This window comes from Nanorana parkeri, unplaced genomic scaffold (assembly GCF_000935625.1).
Source record: "Nanorana parkeri isolate BGI_ZX_2015 unplaced genomic scaffold, ASM93562v1 scaffold177, whole genome shotgun sequence".
Classification (NCBI taxonomy): Eukaryota; Metazoa; Chordata; class Amphibia; order Anura; family Dicroglossidae; genus Nanorana; species Nanorana parkeri.
The window spans coordinates 1,278,204-1,297,009 of NW_017306445.1; the positions used below are offsets into that span (position 1 = coordinate 1,278,204).

At 41.2% G+C, this 18,806-nt stretch overlaps 1 protein-coding gene across 1 annotated transcript in view; it reads left to right on the forward strand.

Moving 5' to 3' along the window:
• Positions 1 to 18,806, forward strand: part of MFN1 (mitofusin 1) — a 38,871-nt gene that overhangs the window by 11,991 nt on the left and 8,074 nt on the right. The window contains exons 4-13 of the mRNA XM_018554887.1: positions 55 to 217; positions 4,460 to 4,584; positions 7,626 to 7,734; positions 9,043 to 9,150; positions 9,387 to 9,540; positions 11,643 to 11,778; positions 12,048 to 12,174; positions 12,611 to 12,715; positions 13,130 to 13,232; positions 16,359 to 16,585. Coding sequence (XP_018410389.1) covers positions 55 to 217; positions 4,460 to 4,584; positions 7,626 to 7,734; positions 9,043 to 9,150; positions 9,387 to 9,540; positions 11,643 to 11,778; positions 12,048 to 12,174; positions 12,611 to 12,715; positions 13,130 to 13,232; positions 16,359 to 16,585 — 1,357 coding nt within the window. The remainder of the gene's footprint in view (positions 1 to 54; positions 218 to 4,459; positions 4,585 to 7,625; positions 7,735 to 9,042; positions 9,151 to 9,386; positions 9,541 to 11,642; positions 11,779 to 12,047; positions 12,175 to 12,610; positions 12,716 to 13,129; positions 13,233 to 16,358; positions 16,586 to 18,806) is intronic.

Sequence of the window (18,806 nt, forward strand, 5' to 3'; positions counted from 1 at the left end):
AGAGGACCCCTTGCAATTAACAAATATCTTTTTTTCTTTATATATTTGTTTTAGGACAAGCAGTGGAAAAAGTACAGTGATAAACTCCATGTTGTGGGACAGGGTGTTGCCCAGTGGTATTGGACACACAACTAACTGCTTCCTGAGTGTGGAGGGAACAGAAGGAGATAAGGCGTATTTGATGACCGAAGGCTCTGAGGAAAAGAAAAGTGTTAAGGTATTTCTTTTCTGTTACCTGGGCAAATCAAACTGAGCATATAATGAATGTATAAGCAGAGGTGACTTGTAGTCAAAAGTGTATACAAATCAAGTCAAGCTTGTCCCCTGCTGCTTTCTGAGACACTTTGTTGGTAATTGATTGTAAATCATAAACTTCTAAGGAGGCTGGGAAGTGGTTAAGTGCAGGGTCAAGCTGAACATGTACAGGAAAGTAGGGATTTGCTTGAAACTTCAGCTGCCCTAATCTCTGGGTATTATGACATTCAATTTTACTAAAGATATTCTCTGATTATGTTATTTCTTCCCTTGTGAAGAAAGACTGCAGGGGACTGCAAATTTATTACAGGTATTTATATAGCGGTGACAATTGACGCAGCACTTTACATAGCGCACATTTAAATCGGTCCCTGCCCTCAAGTAGCTAACCACCTAAGGTCCCTGTCTCACATGCATGCAAACGTGGGCCAATTTAGACAGGAGACCATTAACCTTCCAGCATGTCTTTGGAGTGTGGGAGGAAACCACGCAAGCACAGGGAGAACATGCAAACTCCTTGTAGATAGTGACCTGGCTCCGATTGGAACCAGGGACCCCTAGCACTACAAGGCAGACTGATGCTGATGCCACCATTGCAGACTCTTTTTTTTTTGGACTCTGCCCCTGTATAGCCAGTAGGAAGCCAGTAGGATACCTGAAGAAGGACCCCGTCTCTGTAAACTGAAGAACAGCGAAGATGCATGCCTGAAGCATCATGTGAGCATAGCTTTAGGTGAGAATAAAGGATACTTTAGGTATTTTTTTTGTAATGCTAGCGCTCAGTTAGAGGGAGTTGGAGGCTCTAGGGGAGCCGAAGACCAGCTTTTAAGAGGGTTTTAAAGTCAAAGATACTTATTTAGTTTTTGTTTGAGTATGGAAGAGTTTAGAACCTGTAAGGTGTTTATGGTTGTCTGTGCCCCCACTGGTGAGGTTCTCTGACTATTTGTCATGGTGACTGGAATCAAAAGTGAGGTATAATAAAAAAATTTGAGTTGTCACCTAAATGGGAACAGAGAGGAACTCTACCAGTGGAGATGCTTATTCAAGTGGCAACTGTCTAATTTGGGATTTCCTTCACTGTTTAGTCTTTAGTAGCAGTGAATGGAAATCTCCCCAGCGGAACAGATGGCAAACAGAATCCAGAGGGGTTTTAAACCCTTCCCTACTAAAATCCAAAATCAACTAAATAAATTTTTTGGGATTTAGATTTACTTTAACCTGTTGCATACGTGATCTCAAGACATAAATCAAAGTACTGAATCCAGAGACATCCTGGCCAATAGTATTTAGAAGGTGGTCATCAGTGACGGCATACTTATCTCTCAGGACAGATTTCCATTACAAATGTACAATGCACCTCTGTACTGCTCAAGCATGTTCATTCCTGTTCACGTCCTACTGCTCAGCAGTGTGGTGTTGGAGATGGCACTAGTAGGTAGGCGGCGCCATGTCTTGACAGCTAAATCTGTTTCATAATTCAACATTTTACATTTACTGATTGTTTATATGCCTGGTAGGTAGATGGGGGGCTTCTACAGATCAGGCCTCGGTGGCTTGAGAGCATCTGCAGTGCTGAGTAGGTGAAACACTGCCTCTTCTCTCTGTGCAGCAGCCTGCACAGAAGCAGAGGGAGTACTTCCGAGATTTGCTGCAACTTAAAGGAGAACTATGGGATGAGTGAAATACACTCATCCCCACAGTTAGAGCCGACGTGCAACACTGTAGCTGTCACACGTCGGCTCTGTTGATCAAGGGCTGAGTGATCACATACTGCTTATCATTCAGTCACCAGTCACCACTCCCTGCAGGCATTCCCCCCTCCCCTCTCCATTTCAGCAATGACTGGAGGGACACAGCGGAAATGGGCGGGCACAGCTGGCTCTAGAGAGGCATAGCCAGCTGTCAGGTAGTGGGGCAGATCCCGGCAATATTATCAGCATCTTTCCCGGCTGCAGCGTGGCTCTGCTCTGTCAGCATATAGCCGGCAGTAGTCCACAATTTTGGGTCACAGAAGTAAATTAGTAAATGTCGTAAATGTGACCCCCAAAGAAAATACGACCAAAAAAGATTTGTCCATAGTTGACTTTTAAAATGTCAACATACACATTTATAAATGGGTAATGCAATGTGCTGGTTTGAAGTAGGTGAAGTACTGGAATAAAGGAGTGTAGGGGGGGTTCCTGCTGTGCATTTCATGTTGCCAAGTTTCTAGGGAAGCAATTTATTTCATAGTGCTGATCTGGGGGCGGGAATTGACTCAGAAAGGTATAAAATAGAGTGGATGTTTTTGGTGATAGTTGATATGTGATTATCTAAGTTATAATTCAATTTACCGGTAAAATGTGCTGACACAAAATTGGGCTTTTTTTTTTTTTTTTTTTTGTATAAGGAACTTAATTTCTCAGTTCTACTGATGCAATGCACACTGTATAATAAGCCTCCTCTTTCATCGGTGTCATTGGAACTCCTACTGACGGCAACAAAACAGGCCCCTCTGACACCAGTAGATAAAGGGTTGTCCCATGTAGGCGGACTATTTTTCCCTTGTGACACCAGTGCAATAAAGTACTTTCTGAATCCTATAGTGGTACTCGGGAAGAAAGCCGTGTTTGGTGTCATAGGAACTCAAGAAGAAAGCCTTCATATCATATCATATGAAAAACAAAATAACATGACCCATTTTATTATTGTTAATATTGCAGCTACTATTTGTCTTTGCTGACTAATAAACCATGTGTTTAGCACTTGCTTGTTATGGAAATGTAAGAGGTCAGAGGGTTTAGAATTTACATCAGGCTCACAAAGTTCTAATATCCCTTTAGGCCTCATTCACACTGCCGTACAATACGCTGCGTATAGATGCGCACATTTTCACATACGCAGCATATGCAAATAAATGGCTCCATACACCTAGCTGTGTATGGGGCCGTATATTTGCGCTGCGTAAAGATGCGCCAAAAAAATGGACCCAAGATGCGCCGGGTTCAGAATTGCTGCCTATTTTACGCGCCTGTGTGTGTGTGTACGCACGTGTGCGTAAGCACATTACATTTTCGATTCAAAATGATGCATTCTGGGATTGCATACAGTGCACGCGTTTATACTTGTCTATATCCAATATACAATTTTGGTCTGGAGGTGTGTGTGCATGACGCCTTTAAGATCAGTCGCGGTAAAAACAAATGATTGGTGAGCTGCTAAGGACAGAGAGCGGAGTTTAGCAATAGCGGAGCAGTTGCCCATGGAAATTAGTCAGTTTCTATCTTTCATTTTCAAAGCTTATATGAACAAACTGAAAAGAAAAGCTGATTGGTTGCCGTGGGCGAATGCTCAAGATTCTGTCCCAGTTTTGATCAATTCCCCCAGAATAGTAGTGAGAATCTGGACTGTTCTCTTGCTACCTTTTTTTTTTTTTTTCCCTGTTAGGGCTTGGAAGATTCTCACAGGGTTAAGTGCCACTGGTATAGAGGGCACCAGTAATATGAAAAGTATCCCTATGGCTGTTTGTGTGTTTACCATGTACAGCCGACAGAGTAACATCTGATTTGGTGTGGTTCTATATGTACTGTCATTACCTGTGTTATTGACCTGGCCATATATTAAATGCACGCGTTTTCTAGACAGTCAATCTATTTATTTCAGTTTCTAAGCTTTTGCAGCCATTGCTCTGCCACCTTCTGTTTAGCTGTCTATTAAACAAAGCTGTATATATTTTTTTGGATTGCCCTAAGGTAGGGTAATACCGTAGTGTAAAATACAAGCATCCGAAACATTTTGGTTCTTGATTACTGAGGTTAGGGTTTCAACACCAGACTTGAGTTTTACGTCTGATCTGATCTAATGTATACATTGGAAATGTGACTGTTACCGTGTTTCCCCGAAAGTAAGACCTAGCACTATCTTCAGGGATTTCTGTAATATAAGACCTACCCCGAAAATAAGACCTATAAGACAGTGTGTCTAATTTTCGGGGAAACACGGTAGCCATTTGTAGTGCGAGTCCTGGGAACTAAAAAGGAATGATATCATCTGTGCTATATGGGTTACCTTGTTCACTCATGGGAGATGACGTAGTAATTACATTTAGTTGTTGTGACAGTTATGGGCACCTACTTCTAAAACAATATTTTTCAAAAATAAAAATGTTTTTTGTGATAACTTGCTGTGAAATTGTTTTTTAGAATTTGTGTTTTTTCTTATGCAGACTGTGAATCAGCTGGCTCATGCCCTTCATATGGATAGGGATTTGGAAGTGGGCTGTCTTGTACATGTTTTCTGGCCAAAAGGAAAATGTGCCCTTCTCAGAGATGACCTGGTTTTCGTAGACAGGTATGTGTTGTAAAGAGCCGTTTATGGAGCTGTTTTGGTTAATAGTAGGGATGCACCGATTCAGAGTATTTGGGTTAGTACTTGTACTCACCCAAATGCTTCAATACTTGCCCCTGAAGCTGGCTTCCCGGCCAATCAGCATCGAGCCTGCCAAACAGCATGAAGCCGGCTTCCCGGGCAATCAAGAAACCGGGTGGCGGGTAAAAATCGGTACTCGATACCGAAAAACCGTTATCTGTGCTAGTTAATAGCAATGTTAGTGCATTCCAAGTATAGCAGAATAAAATACATTTAAAACTCCTAGTATGATCACAGTCTGTCATTGCCTTGCCGTATGTTGTTGTTTTGTAGTCCTCTATAGCTGAGGCGGGGAGGAGGTGCGGCGCGTAGACGCGGGAGGGTTATTTATGTTGGCAATAACAAATGATATTACACTGCTTCTGCTAGCATAGACTTTCAAAAGGGGAATAATGAGAGCAAAGGGAAGAAACAGATGAAAGACTGAACACCAGTCATCTGTAACAGGTTTAGACACTTGGGCTCCGTTCATAGGGGGCAGTCTGGCATTCCTGCAGGAGGAATTTCAGGTTCCTAGTCCAGATGCGGCCGCTGTACACATTAAGGTAAATGACAGGGGCTGCATCTGTAAGTGGCAGTCCTCATGTAATCGTACATAGTATGATTACATGCAGTTTGGAATAGATGGTTGTCCCAAGGTGATTACATGTGGACCGATGCTTGCATCTGAAAGGCACACCTGAGATTCCTTCTGCAGGAATCCCGGATGCTTAGGATTTAGGGCACATGGTGGCAGAAGAATTTGTGCAGGCACTAATTGGGCACTAACAGGTATTTACATATTCTTACCAAGCAGTACATTTTTTTTGAAGCAAGCATTTTCTGACCTCTCTAGCTTTAGACAGTGTAGGTCGATTCATACACACAGATTACAATAGAAGCAGCAAAGTCTGTCTGGTCTTGGCACTCTTCCCCTCTTCTTGTATACCTGCTCTGTTTAAATTCCAGATTAGTAGACTGGCAGACTGCCAAGTCACTAATTGTATCTGTAACAAAAGAATCTACAGAAATGAAAGTGAAAATATTCATTTCCCTGAACTTTGACGTGTACTTTGCTAGTCTGCATGAATAAATACAACACTTTAAAATCAGCAAAGCTCTCCCTTTTATCATTAAAAAGCTATACTTGAGCTCCAGTCTAGTGACTTTGCCTAGGCTGAGATAATGGTATCAGCCTGCAGCAGGCTGGATGAAGTACAGGTGAAACTTGAATAATTAGAATATCGTGCAAAAGTTCATTTATTTCACTAATGCAACTTAAAAGGTGAAACTAATATATGAGATAGACTCATTACATGCAAAGCAAGATAGTTCAAGCCGTGATTTGTCATAATTGTGATGATTATGGCTTACAGCTTATGAAAACCCAGATCCACAATCTCAGAACATTTTTGGCAGTGTGGGCAGGTGCCAAGTCCTGCTGGAAAATGAAGTCAGCATCCCCATAGAGCTCGTCTGCGGAAGAAAGCATGAAGTGCTCCAAAATCTCCTGGTAGACGGCTAAGTTGCACTAGTGAAATAAATGAACTTTTGCACGATATTCTAATTTTTCGAGTTTCACCTGTATGTACTCAGTGCTTGGTTTGTGCCCCTTTTGCAGCAATTACTGCCTCAATGCGACGTGGCACGGAAGCTATCAGCCTGTGGAGTAGCAGTAGATATAGGCAAAAAAACCGGAGGGTTTAGAACCCCTTTAAGGGTGTCAGACCTCATCAGAGAGAACAACCATACCTCATCAGATAATAGCCGTGCTTAGGGAAGCCTGCTTGTTGGGGGAAGTGCTGCCATGTATTGAACAGTTATTTGATTTTTGTAATAGTTAATGGGGTCCCATCAACAATCCATTTTGACTGTAGTGATGAAGAGACTCAAAGGAGCAGGATGGAAAGATTTTAGTCTAACTTTTTGTTCAAGAAAATACATTAATTCCGGAATCAAATTTTAAAATCAATTGAGATTTGAACAACATTCTACAAGTCTCTGACAGCATTATGGAATGTTCTGACAAGATTTCTTATATTAGCATTTGTACAAAAAACTACCTGTGTAAGGTCAGCTTAAGCAAACTCAACAGTGCCGTTACTGTTATGTAAATGTTGACTTTGTTGAAAGTCGAGTGCTAAGCCCTGATCTCCAGCTCTTCCTGAGGACATTGATAGACAGGATGGGCTGAGGTGTCATTGTCCTGATGTGTACAACTTAAGGTGCCCATACACTGTAATATTTCCTATAACCCGCAGACTGAACAAAGTAAATATTAGATTCCTCCATCAATGCTTAGGAGTGTTGATCGAGGAATCCCCCCGCTATCTTTTTTGTATTCTGACAGCAGCTGTTGGCTCTGTTTGCTAGAAAATGTTCTAACCGGCTCCTTCGAGCTGATTGAGGGATGCCGGTCGATAGGCTGCCGACACCCATCAAGAACCATCTGAAATTCCTATAGTACAGGGCCAGCTTTAATTTGTGTCTACTAATTCTAATAGCTTGAGATAGGTACGAATTGCTTTTCTTCAAGTATCGGCATCATGTGGAGTGTGCAGGGTCTTGTGATTTCTGAACAGGGTAATAGCGTCAATTGTACCTCCTTCCCTACCGTTATATCTGAATTGAAAAGGGATTATTTATTCAGTTTATATGCGGTTCCAAAACCCTTCTAGGAACCCTATGAGCTGCCTGCTAATTGTCACTCTCATGATGGCCAGATATTGAAGTGTCTTCTGGGCGGTCTTTTAAAGACAAGTAAAGCTGAGTGAAAGGGCTGCTGGAAGTGGAGGCCGAGAGCTGTCAGATCAGCGGTCACGTGAGCCGGCGTGGGACATCCGCAGTATTAGGAAGCAGGGAGGGGAGTGTGCGTTTATTTTTTTCATGACTTCAAACTTCTGCTTTTTAATCTTTTTAGAAAAAAATGTTTTTATGCTATATCTATGCGTTGTCATTTAACATGCTTTTGTGTTCTTGTGCAGTCCAGGAACAGATGTGACCACTGAACTGGACAGTTGGATTGATAAATTCTGCCTGGATGCTGATGTTTTTGTCTTGGTGGCCAACTCCGAATCCACACTTATGAACACGGTAATTTCTATAGTAGTAGTAGTAGTAGTAGTAGTAGTAGTAGTAGTAGTGTGCTATTGTATTTCAACAAATTCCTGGTAAACCGCTTATTACACAGGTGATAATTTTTGTGTTAGATTGTCAGCTCTTTCAGGGCCTGTTCACATGATTTTCAGGTCCGGATCAGGTGCGGAACTGCAGACGCGGTGCTACTGATGCAGTGCGTTTTTGACGCGTTTTGCGTTTCCGGTCCGTTTCCTGACCGGACAAAATGTGACATGCAGTATTTTTTCTGTTGTAACCTGAACGGACTGCGCATGTGAGAACTGTAGCCCATAAAACACATAGGGATGCATTGGGATGCATTTTTAGTGCAAGAGCGTACAAATCAGGTCAGCACAGAAAACAGACGTCGTGTGAACAGGCCCTTAGAGGGGAGTGCTTAGTGTGCTGTACGTTTAACCACCTCCGGGCCGGCCGTAGTAAAAAAACGGCCGGCCGGAGCTCTCTAGATCTGAGCCGGCGTCCGTAGACGTCCGCTCAGACACGCGCCCGCGCGGGAAATCCCCGCAATTTAAAAACAGACAGCGGTGCCTGTTAACATACAAGTGATCCGCCGGCTGTAGAGCCGGCGGATCGCTTGTATTTTGCAACGATCGGTGCTGCCCCCCCCCCCCCGCCATTTTCCCGCTGATCCCGGGCTCCGCTGTGCCCGGTGACATTACGCCGCACATGTTTCATATATCGCCGCGAACGTCTGAGTGAGAGCAATAAGTCTAGGCCATCAATCACTGATAACACTAAACTGATGAGCGGTAAAAGCTTTTAAAGCGTCGCCTATGGCCAATTTTGGGTATGGTAGTTTTCTGCAATGTCGCAGGTGCGCACAATTTTAAAGCTTGACATGTTTGGTGTCTATTTAACCGACGTGACCCCGACCTTTTATATTTTACCAAAAAACTGGGTAATAATAAATGTTTCCTAACATAATGTAAAAAAAAACTTTTTTTTTTTTTCAAAATTTTCAGTAATTTTTCTTAATTATAGTAAAAAATAAAACCCCAGTGGTGATTAAATACCGCCAAAAGAAAGCTCTATCTGTCCCCAAAAAATGGTATAAAATTAATTTTAGTACAGCGTTGTATGACGGAATAAACGTCAGTCAAAGTACCGCAGCGGTGAATACTGAAAAATGGCCTGGCCAGGAAGGGGGTCTAAACACCTGGTCTTGAAGTGGTTAATACAATATAAATTAGTAAATGGTATTGAATACAAATACAAGCTCGACAGTCAGTTAATGTTTTGTTTTTTTTTTCTCCAACATTTCAGGAAAAACACTTTTTCCATAAAGTAAATGAAAGACTTTCAAAACCCAATATTTTTATTTTAAATAATCGGTGGGATGCATCTGCATCAGAACCGGAGTACATGGAAGATGTAAGTACACCCTTGCTTATGATCCTTGAAATTGAGAGCATGCCCGTACTTTACAGGTGAAACATGTACCTTCCCTATTTCAGATATGTATTATATGATCCATTTCATTTCAGTAGCTTCATGATGACAAATGCAAATTCAGTGCTCCTTTAAATGAATCAGCTAGTACTTCTTGCTTGTTGTCTTTATGTACTATTTGGAATAATTATGAGACTCTATTACATTTGTATGCACAGGTACGGAAACAACATACTGAGCGGTGTCAGTCTTTCCTGGTGGATGAGCTCAAAGTTGTGGATAATTTAGAAGCACGGAACCGCATATTTTTTGTCTCTGCCAAAGAAGTTCTCAATGCCAGAATGCACAAGGCACAGGGAATGCCTGAGGCTGGTAGGTGAAGCCTAACTGCTGCATTTGTTTGTGAGGAATTCTCCTGACATGCTGTGTTGGTATGGCTGGGCATGCATCGGTCAGAACCTACAATAATGCTGTCACAGACTTGACGAATGTCATTCAAATTTAGTTTTACATTTTTTTTTTCAAAATGTTCAAATTTGATTTTGGAATGAATGAAGTTTCTTAAATAAAAAAAAAAAATCACATTCACCGGTAGAATTTTGTTCATTTGAGAAAACATTTAAATTCTACTCCTTTTTGATATATATCTATATATAGATAGATATCTATCTATTATTTTTTCTTTTTGTTTGTTTTTTTACCAATGGTACAATTGAAACGATTGTCAGTTTGATCCTAATAACAATTATAAAATCGAATTAATGTTTCCAAAATTTTTTTGGGGAATTACATTTTGCTGGTGTATGGCCAGCTTAAGAGTGTCAGACCTCGTTAGAGTACAGCCATACCTTTATCAGATAATACCCATACTAAGGGAAGACTACTTGCTAGGGCAAGTGCTGCAATGTATGGCTATACAGGACCTTTAGTCACAATGGCAGTGTCAGCTGGTCTCTGAAAGGGGCTGAGACTTTAAACAGCCCTCAGCTCTCCTGTAAGACTAAGGATAATGCCACCCTTGTGATAGATTAGTGATGCTCTTGCTGGCGCTAACTAGCTAGTGTCAGGATGGCTTTCAAGGACGCATGCAGGCTGTGAAATACTCATCTGCATCTTTCTTGGCGGCTGGAAGAGCGAGCTGTTCCTTTCTGGTGGTCAACTTAATTTTTAAGCAATTTCAGTGGGGAGGGAGTGACCCCTCATTGCCAAATCCCATGAGGGACTGACTCATAAAAAGCAGGTAAATGTTCTTCCTGCATTTTCTAGATTTGGTCTCTGGCAAATTTTTGCTTGTGGCAGAATCACCACTGTGACATTAGTCTTAGGAATTTATTTTACTAATTTGTAGTCTATCACAGTAGTGAGCTTGTAGCAGTGACTACTTTGCAACACACACAGGGACCAAGGGGAACAAAAGTAGCCACCCTCCAGAAGGAAGGACAGTGTCAGCATGAATTCAGGGATGATTTGAGGATCTACAGTCGAGTGATACACAAATAAACTACTAGTAGTTAAGGTACTTGAAAGCATTTTTACGATTTAACTCCTGAATTTAGGTCACTTTACGTTCCCCGTTGACATTTTTGGATTTTGCCTGGTTAAGAGTGAAGGAAAAAAAAAACGAATTATATCGGAAAGACAATTTTTTTTTTTCCAAAATTTGGGGAAGAGCATCATTTGTGGTATAATACATTCCATGAAAACTGTGTATCGAAGAGCTATAAAAATGAAATGTGCAAACGGTTGAAACATGCAAAAACACAATAAAAACGTTAGAGATCTTTGAGTAAGGGTAGTCAGAGAGAACTGCTAATGTGCTTTTTAGCAGCTCGCTCTGAAATGGAAATCAATTGTTACTAAATGATATTTGGCAATGCCAGGTTCCTTTCAAGGTTCCAACGGGATGCTTGTTTAGGTGTTTGTTGTTGTTATACAGCTCTATAAAATGTAGATTTCCTCTATGTAGACTCTTCTCTACACTAACCTGTGATTTTTTCCCTGCTGTGCCGTTACTAACCTCTCTCCTCTATTAGTCCTCTCTCAATGTCTGCACCCTCCTAATCCAGCTCTCACAGTGTGCGCTCATCTTCCAAGCTCTTGTTCGTCATTGCTGACCTCTAGATTTACTTCTTTGGGGAACAATAATTTCTTGCTTTTTCTGTGCTTTTCCTTTTTTTATGTCTTTCCTTTTATATTACATCTTAAATATATTGTCGTACATTCATCTAGACTTCTGCTTTATTTATTTCCACTTTTAGAGTAAACTTATCACATTACTGTGCTATGCAGACTGTAGGGAGGATACAGGCCTGCTGCTGCATTATGTTATGCTGTGTGTTTCAGTGTTTGTCACTTTTATTTTCATTTGCGTTCCTTGTGAGCAGCAGCAAGGCCTCTCCTCCGGTGCTGCTCAGTGCCATCTACCTGTTGTTATTCCTGACTGGTTTGGAGGGGATCACAGTAATGTGTTGTGACTTGGACCCCACAGGAGTGTATCTCGCAGTCAGCAGTGAAAACAAAGTTTGAACACCACACTGTCAGAGCTAAACAAATAACAGATACTGTGAAAGCCATTATGGATTCCATAAACATCAAGGCTGCTGATAAGAGGTAGGATTGCATGCATTTCATTCCTTAATAAATACCATATGCTTCTTCTGGTTTAATATATTCTATTATGCTATTCATTAATAAGTCCCAGTATATTTAAGGTTCGTATATGATGCATGCTCTGTTTCTTTTTTAGGATAAATAAATGAAACAACAAACCCATTTTAAAATTCTGTATTGATGTACTATGGTCTGTGGTAACGATGTTACTATTGCATGTAAGCTGTGCCAGGTATCTGCTGAGTTGTAGTGTGTTTGGTCATTTTCAGAGTGAATGCAATAGAAGACCGGGAGTATGAAATGGACAGGCTGGAGTTTATCCAGTGTCAGATGCAGATCCTCAATGAGGAGATCCGGAAACAAATAATGCACATCACAGAGGTGGTAAACGCACAGGTGAGGATTATAGTCTGCCACAAGATACGTCACAGGTTCACATTATATTTGGTTAGTAGTATCTGTGTACACTGATTTATTCATTACCTTGATGTTGAGGGTATGGTCTGTTCAAAGGTTATCCTTTCTCCGTGGCAGAAAAAGGAATACAAATGACTTTGCTCGGTCCATTCTCCTAACTATGTAGACTGTCACTTGGCTTCCGCATTACATATCACAAGGGGCAGTGTTTATAATTGGCATGCTTTGAATGCTTGTAGCATACTGCCACTCAGGATCTTCTGTGTCCCAGTGACAGTCTTGGCTGGCATGCTAGTCAGAAATATGAAGGGTGTATATTTTATGTCTAAAAGGTGCGAGTGAATGACAGTTGTATGCTGAGAACGAAGTATCTGACATGTCAATGGAAGAGTAAGCCCTTGTGTTGTGTTTACAGGTTTCCAGTGCCATGATGGAGGAGATCTGCCATCTTTCCCTCCTAGTGGATAAGTTTGAAGGGGACTTTCACCCATCACCACAGTTCTTGAAGCATTATAAAAATGCAAGTTGTATATTCCAAACTGTTTCTTGTCTGATATTTTGCTAGGTTTAGATATTTTTCTCAGACTTACCTGTAATAGAGAGATAAATGTTTGTCTTGATTAAGGCTGTTGTTCCTGATCCTAGATAGTTTGGCTTTTCTGCTTCTAGAATATATGGTTGGTGGTCTCAGATTAAATTAGAATTTTCAAATCTTTCTACATGCTGGAAAATGTGCCCTTTTAGAGCCCAATGTCCATGCCTGACTAGAATTGTGTTAGTAAACAATGCCTTTCAATGCACATATTCATTTAACCCCTTGGTGACTGACGACGTACAGTGTACGTCGCCAGCATCGGGGCTGTTTAAAGTACGTGGCGTTGTATGATTGTTGAGTGTTACTTCTGTTCTGACTATCTGCTTACTCTTATTGTAGGAGCTGAATGCCCACATAGAGAAGGGGATGGGGAGAAAGCTGGCTGACCGCTGTTCCTCTGCAGTGACTACATCTATACAGGAAGCACATGATAACATCATAGGTAATGGCCACGAGTCACTAAAACCAGATCTGGTGAACATTAGGTGCTTCTTGGTGTAGTGTCTTAACTCTCTGTAGATACCATCTAGAAATATGGCATGTCTTGTCATTTAATCTATGTCCTTTTCACCTGGACCCACTGAACGCTATTGGATACAATAAGGTACCCTTTCATAGTCCGTTCATCAGCCAGACAGTGCAACATGTTCCTGTAACCCTGGAAAGTCAAGGTTATTGTGGGTTTAACCATTCTTTTCACTGGCCACATCATAATAATAACCGATTCAGATCTTTCAGCCTATTCTTAGCTGCTTACTGATGAAGTAGCAACTTGGCATATTTGCGTAGATAAATTTTTCACTCCGTAAGCTATATGCATATGAAACCCTTTATGTAGGTACTCAGCAGGTATAGATGGATCCTGGACAGGACCGTGCCCAAATGATTTTGTGTAACCTATGTTATACCCTTTTAATAAATGGTTATTTATTCAGAATGGCAGTGAGTCTAATACTGATATTTGTCTGTTAGCTGATAACCTGTTGAAGGAAGTCTTTGTAGACAGAAATATTGTATCTGTCATTGGTAACTTTATTACCTAGTGAGTAATTAACATTGGACCTTGCATACTGATTGAGACTTTCAGGCTTTACTGGCTGCACTCTTGTTCCAGCTCAGTTGGCAGTTTCTGTGTTGTTTTCCTTACAGATCCCTTTAACAGCGCAATCAGCAGTTAAAGTGCATACAGGTAGAGGAAATAGGCCGAACAGAGAAATCCAATTCATCTGCTTATCAGAGATCTGGAACCTGCCCTTAAAAAAAAAAAAATTAAACAGCAAAAAGCTGCTTTTCCAGCCAGTAAGACTAAATAAAGCTCACTGGGGATGCAGTTATTTTATAGGACGTCTGTCATAGCTTTTATGGCCTGAATAAAGCTTTTGGATTTGGAACTGCTGCAAGGAGTCATAAAGTGTCTTGACATCAGCTTCATATTTCTAATATTAGAAAGGTGTGCTCAAAAGGCGCATAAAAGGATCTGCCTTACACTTTAAACCTGAAAACATCTTTACAGCGACATCAAGGATTTATTGAGGGCATTGAACGCTATTTTATAGAATGCAATTAAACAGCAGTGAGCCGTAATAAGTGTATTAGGAGATGCTCGTCTTCCTCTTAAGTTTTAGTGGTTGGGGAGTCTTATCGTCCAGTAAGTGTTCTATAGTGTACTTGTAATCTTATGAACTGTTTCTGCCATAGCATATAGTAAACTGGAGTATCTTATGGTGGTGCCTTTCCTGGTGCAGACAAATTTAATAAGATCAGAATGGAAGAAAAATATAAAACATACTCACAAAATTCATGATAGAAGTATAAAAAGTATATAAGTTAGGTCCATGGACCCAAGGTGAAGTCTATGAGAGCTGCACAGCCGTGTCTATGTGTCAGCAGGAAACTGTGTGCTGTATGATGACGCGTTTCCGGGGTCACGCCCCCTTTATCAGATACAGACCTCCTCCGTCCCATGTGCTAGATAAAGAGATGACTGGCCAATCAGCAAGTATGCGGGAGCCCTGTCGGCCAAGACACATTAATGCCGATAATTTATTCATACGCATCTTATTCACATTTTTTTCATTGGTTGTTTTTATAAATTGATTTCTAAAATTGATTTCATTAATTCCATGCATATTCATATATATAACCATCATTCTCCTATACACATACATGGTTTATTCATGTCTGTCTCAGATAGGGGTTATGTATATCCCATCTGGTCCCGATTGTATATATCTGTGTACATGTTTGTATATATATATTTACCTATTGTGCAATTTATACAATATTTCTTGCTTATCTGCCTAAATTTGTTGTGTCATGGCATGCATAGCCTCTGCTAGCTGACGATGAACTGTTTACATTTGTCATGGTATGTGTTCTAAATTGCTCTCTGTAAACAGTCCACCTCCCTCTCATAGTGCTTGCTGTACAGCTGACATGCTGCACAATCAATACGCCACTTGGCAGAACAAGGTTCGGTTTTCTGCCTCGTGGATTGGATGCTAACACTGGCCACTCCCTCCAGGCGAGCCCACGTATAGCCCTCTTATGATTGGTCCAGCGCCATGACGGGCTATCTGTCAGTCACAGGACAGGGCTTAATGTCTTTAGTTACGGAGGACTCGTTATATAAGCCCTGTAACAGCTGCGGTTTAAACCGACAGGGCTCCCGCATACTTGCTGATTGGCCAGTCATCTCTTTATCTAGCACATGGGACGGAGGAGGTCTGTATCTGATGAAGGGGGTGTGACCCCGGAAACGCGTCATCATACAGCACACAGTCTCCTGCTGACACATAGACACGGCTGTGCAGCTCTCATAGACTTCACCTTGGGTCCATGGACCTAACTTATATACTTTTTATACTTCTATCATGAATTTTGGGAGTATGTTTTATATTTTTCTTCCATTCTGATCTTATTAAATTTGTCTGCACCAGGAAAGGCGCCCCTTGTTTGTGTTTTTTCCCTAGATTTACAGTCTCCCCGGCTGATTTGGGGCAGCATCCTACAGACACACATCTTTTAAACGTGTTTTTAAACGTGTTTTTTATTCTACTCATTCACCAATTTTTTATTCAATCATCAATTTCCAAATAGACTTTGATTCTAATTTTATTCATGTGTACATTGGTTTGTACTGGTTGAGCAGTCCCCTCTGGCGCTTTTTTGTTTTTTCTATCTTATGGTGGTCTGTAAAGTACTTAAAGCCTTGTAAAAAGGAAAGGAATTTGTGTTGTGCTCATAGAAGCACTACCGCCTACGCTTTCTGGGCACATGAAAGTGTTGGGGTCACTTGCTGTGTTCCTCCAGATGTCATGAGATCCATTATTTCTGTATCTGGACAGAAGCCAGCTGTGTGGTCAACCACCTCATTCAGTATTTAAAGACTCTACATTTTAAGGCTCATCTAGTACAGTAAAATGGTTTAGTTGGCAAGGCTCTGCTATGCGAGAGTGGGAAATAATCCTTGTATTTTACTTGGATTTGTAATGGAAGTAAAACTTGCACATTCCCTTGTGCTCCGAGTTCTGCACTGTATTAACAAAAATGGGTTTTACAATTGCAGAAAGCCTAAAACCATTGCTGCCACCTGCTGTTCAAAAGGAATATGGCCCATCCCTGCCATGCAAGACGTTTGACCTCAGCTACAATCTGAATTGTGAGAAGCTGTGCTCCGATTTCCAGGAAGACATTGAGTTTCGCTTTTCATTTGGCTGGATGTCCCTTGTTAATCGATACTTGGGTGCCAAAAATGCTCGCCTCCTATTAGGATTTGCAGAACCAGTTTTTCAGGTGTGTATAGCATTCAAAATGGATCTGTTCAAAGTAACTTGTTACTGAACAGTACATACATGATACAGCATTCATATAGCGCCAGCAGTTTGCGCAGCGCTTTACAATATAAGGAGGACATTATAGTTACAATACAAATCAAGACAAGATGGTAAGGAGAGGGCCCTGCCCGTGAGAGCTTACAATCTAAACATATTACTGACTGCACTGCAGTACTAGTAAAAGGGGCTAAGAATGTTCAAATTCACAAGTCATTTCTGTTAATACTAATCTATATAGCGTCATCCTCTCCCTTGGCACTGGTCAAAGTGCTCCATAACAATAAATTGTAAATTGTTCATCAAATGAATTGAAAATCACTGATTCCCAAATATATCCATGTACTGTATTTAAAGGAAACCTGTCCTAAGAAATGAAAGGATATTATTGTTAACCTACTTCTGAAAATGCTGCTAACATTTCTGCTAATTCAGTGGCTTCAGTACACTCTGAACAACTGACTTTAAATATGTGTACATATCAGGAGTTCTGACTACACTGCGTTTACGCCTGCATGCTAGCTTTGAATGACCAATTTAACTGGTCATGCACTGCTGCGCACCCTCGAGCACACTTTTCTTAGGAACAGGGATTCTTAGTTTTGCAATACATTTTTTAAACCTGGTCAACGACGTCAAAGTAGTCCTTTTCTGGCTAGGCACTGCTCTACCTTGCAAGATGCCGAACAACTTACTTTCATGGACATATAGTGGTAATATGAGATAAACTGTAAGAGTGCTAGAGAACCAGACCTAGTAACTGGTTTCCATTAGGCAATAGAAATGTGATGTTATCTAAACCGCAAAACAGAAATGTAATATATTGCAGTTTCAGTTCTTAGATGTCACGGCTGCATTATTTTTCCTGCTAAGACTTGAAACTACTTGTCCTTTACCAGGTAAAAATAAAGGGAACAAAACAAATGCAGCCATCACATACAAGGACTGGTAAGCTGCTTTCCACTCACCTCATAGTTCTAGCCGACTTGTGACAATGAGACTGTCACAGGACGGCTCAGTAGATCGGGAAGCGAGCGAACACATACCGGCGTTTGCTCACTTCACGATCCTGTCACGGCTCTTTGCCGTGACGGGAGGGGCTGGATTCCCCCCTCCCCGATCCTCCAGCGCTGACTGGCGAGGGGGCGGGTACAGCTGGCTCTGCCTCTAGATAGGCAGAGCCAGCTGTCACTCACGCAGCTGGGCGGATCCAGACATAATTGTCGGGATCCGCTTCAGCTGCGGCTTCTCAGTATACCGCGAGCTGTAGTTTGCGGTATACTGAGCTTAGGGTGACGGGAGGACGCTAGTTTGTGTCCTCCCATTACCCTAAGGAGAACTATGGGGAAAAGCCTTAACCCCATAGTTCTCCTTTAATCAACTTCAGAGTGATCCCTCTTAAAGTGCATTTCCACTTTTGTAATCAAATTTGAGAAAACCTCACTATGTTTGTTATGTGTATCTATTCACACAGCATACCAAAAATAATTTCTTACCTCTTGTAGATGTTTTGTTGCCGCAGGCAACATGGCTAATCCCAGGATTTTCTCAGCACTGTCAGTGATCTGTACTTATAGAAATGTTTAGGACTCACATTAGAAGATGGTATTTTTCTCATTAACATTTGAATGCAAAAGCCAGTGTTGTAATCCTTTAGCCCATCTCCCCTCACAGCCCCTCCTAATACAAAAGGAGAATCAAGTAGAAATGTTAACCCTTAAGAAGTAAAAAAAAAAAAAAACAACCCACGTAAAAACCATTTAACCTGCAAGAAGCAATTTTTTTAACTTCTGCTATGTGAATGGAGGCATGTAACAAATACAAAATAGATGTTATCCCAATTCGGCTGCAAAAGTGGAAATGCACTTTTAGGTCTTAACATTTTAAAAGTTAACATTTTTAAAGAGACTCTCCGACTGAATTCTTCCTATAAATTTCAACACTTCTGCTTGTCACCCACATGACTTTCTTTTCCCCCCCCGCCAATATGTTAAGTTGTCGGAAGTGAACAAAATACTTTCTTGTGTTTGATCGTGTCATCAGATGGGAGGCAGGAAGAAAGCTGTCAGCCCTGTGTAAGTTCTGACAAGAATGACTCTGAGCTTACACAGCTCTTCCTTTTCTCACTCTGGCAACTGAACAAAAAAGTGGGGGGGGGGGGGGGGGAAGAAGGGGGGGGGGGG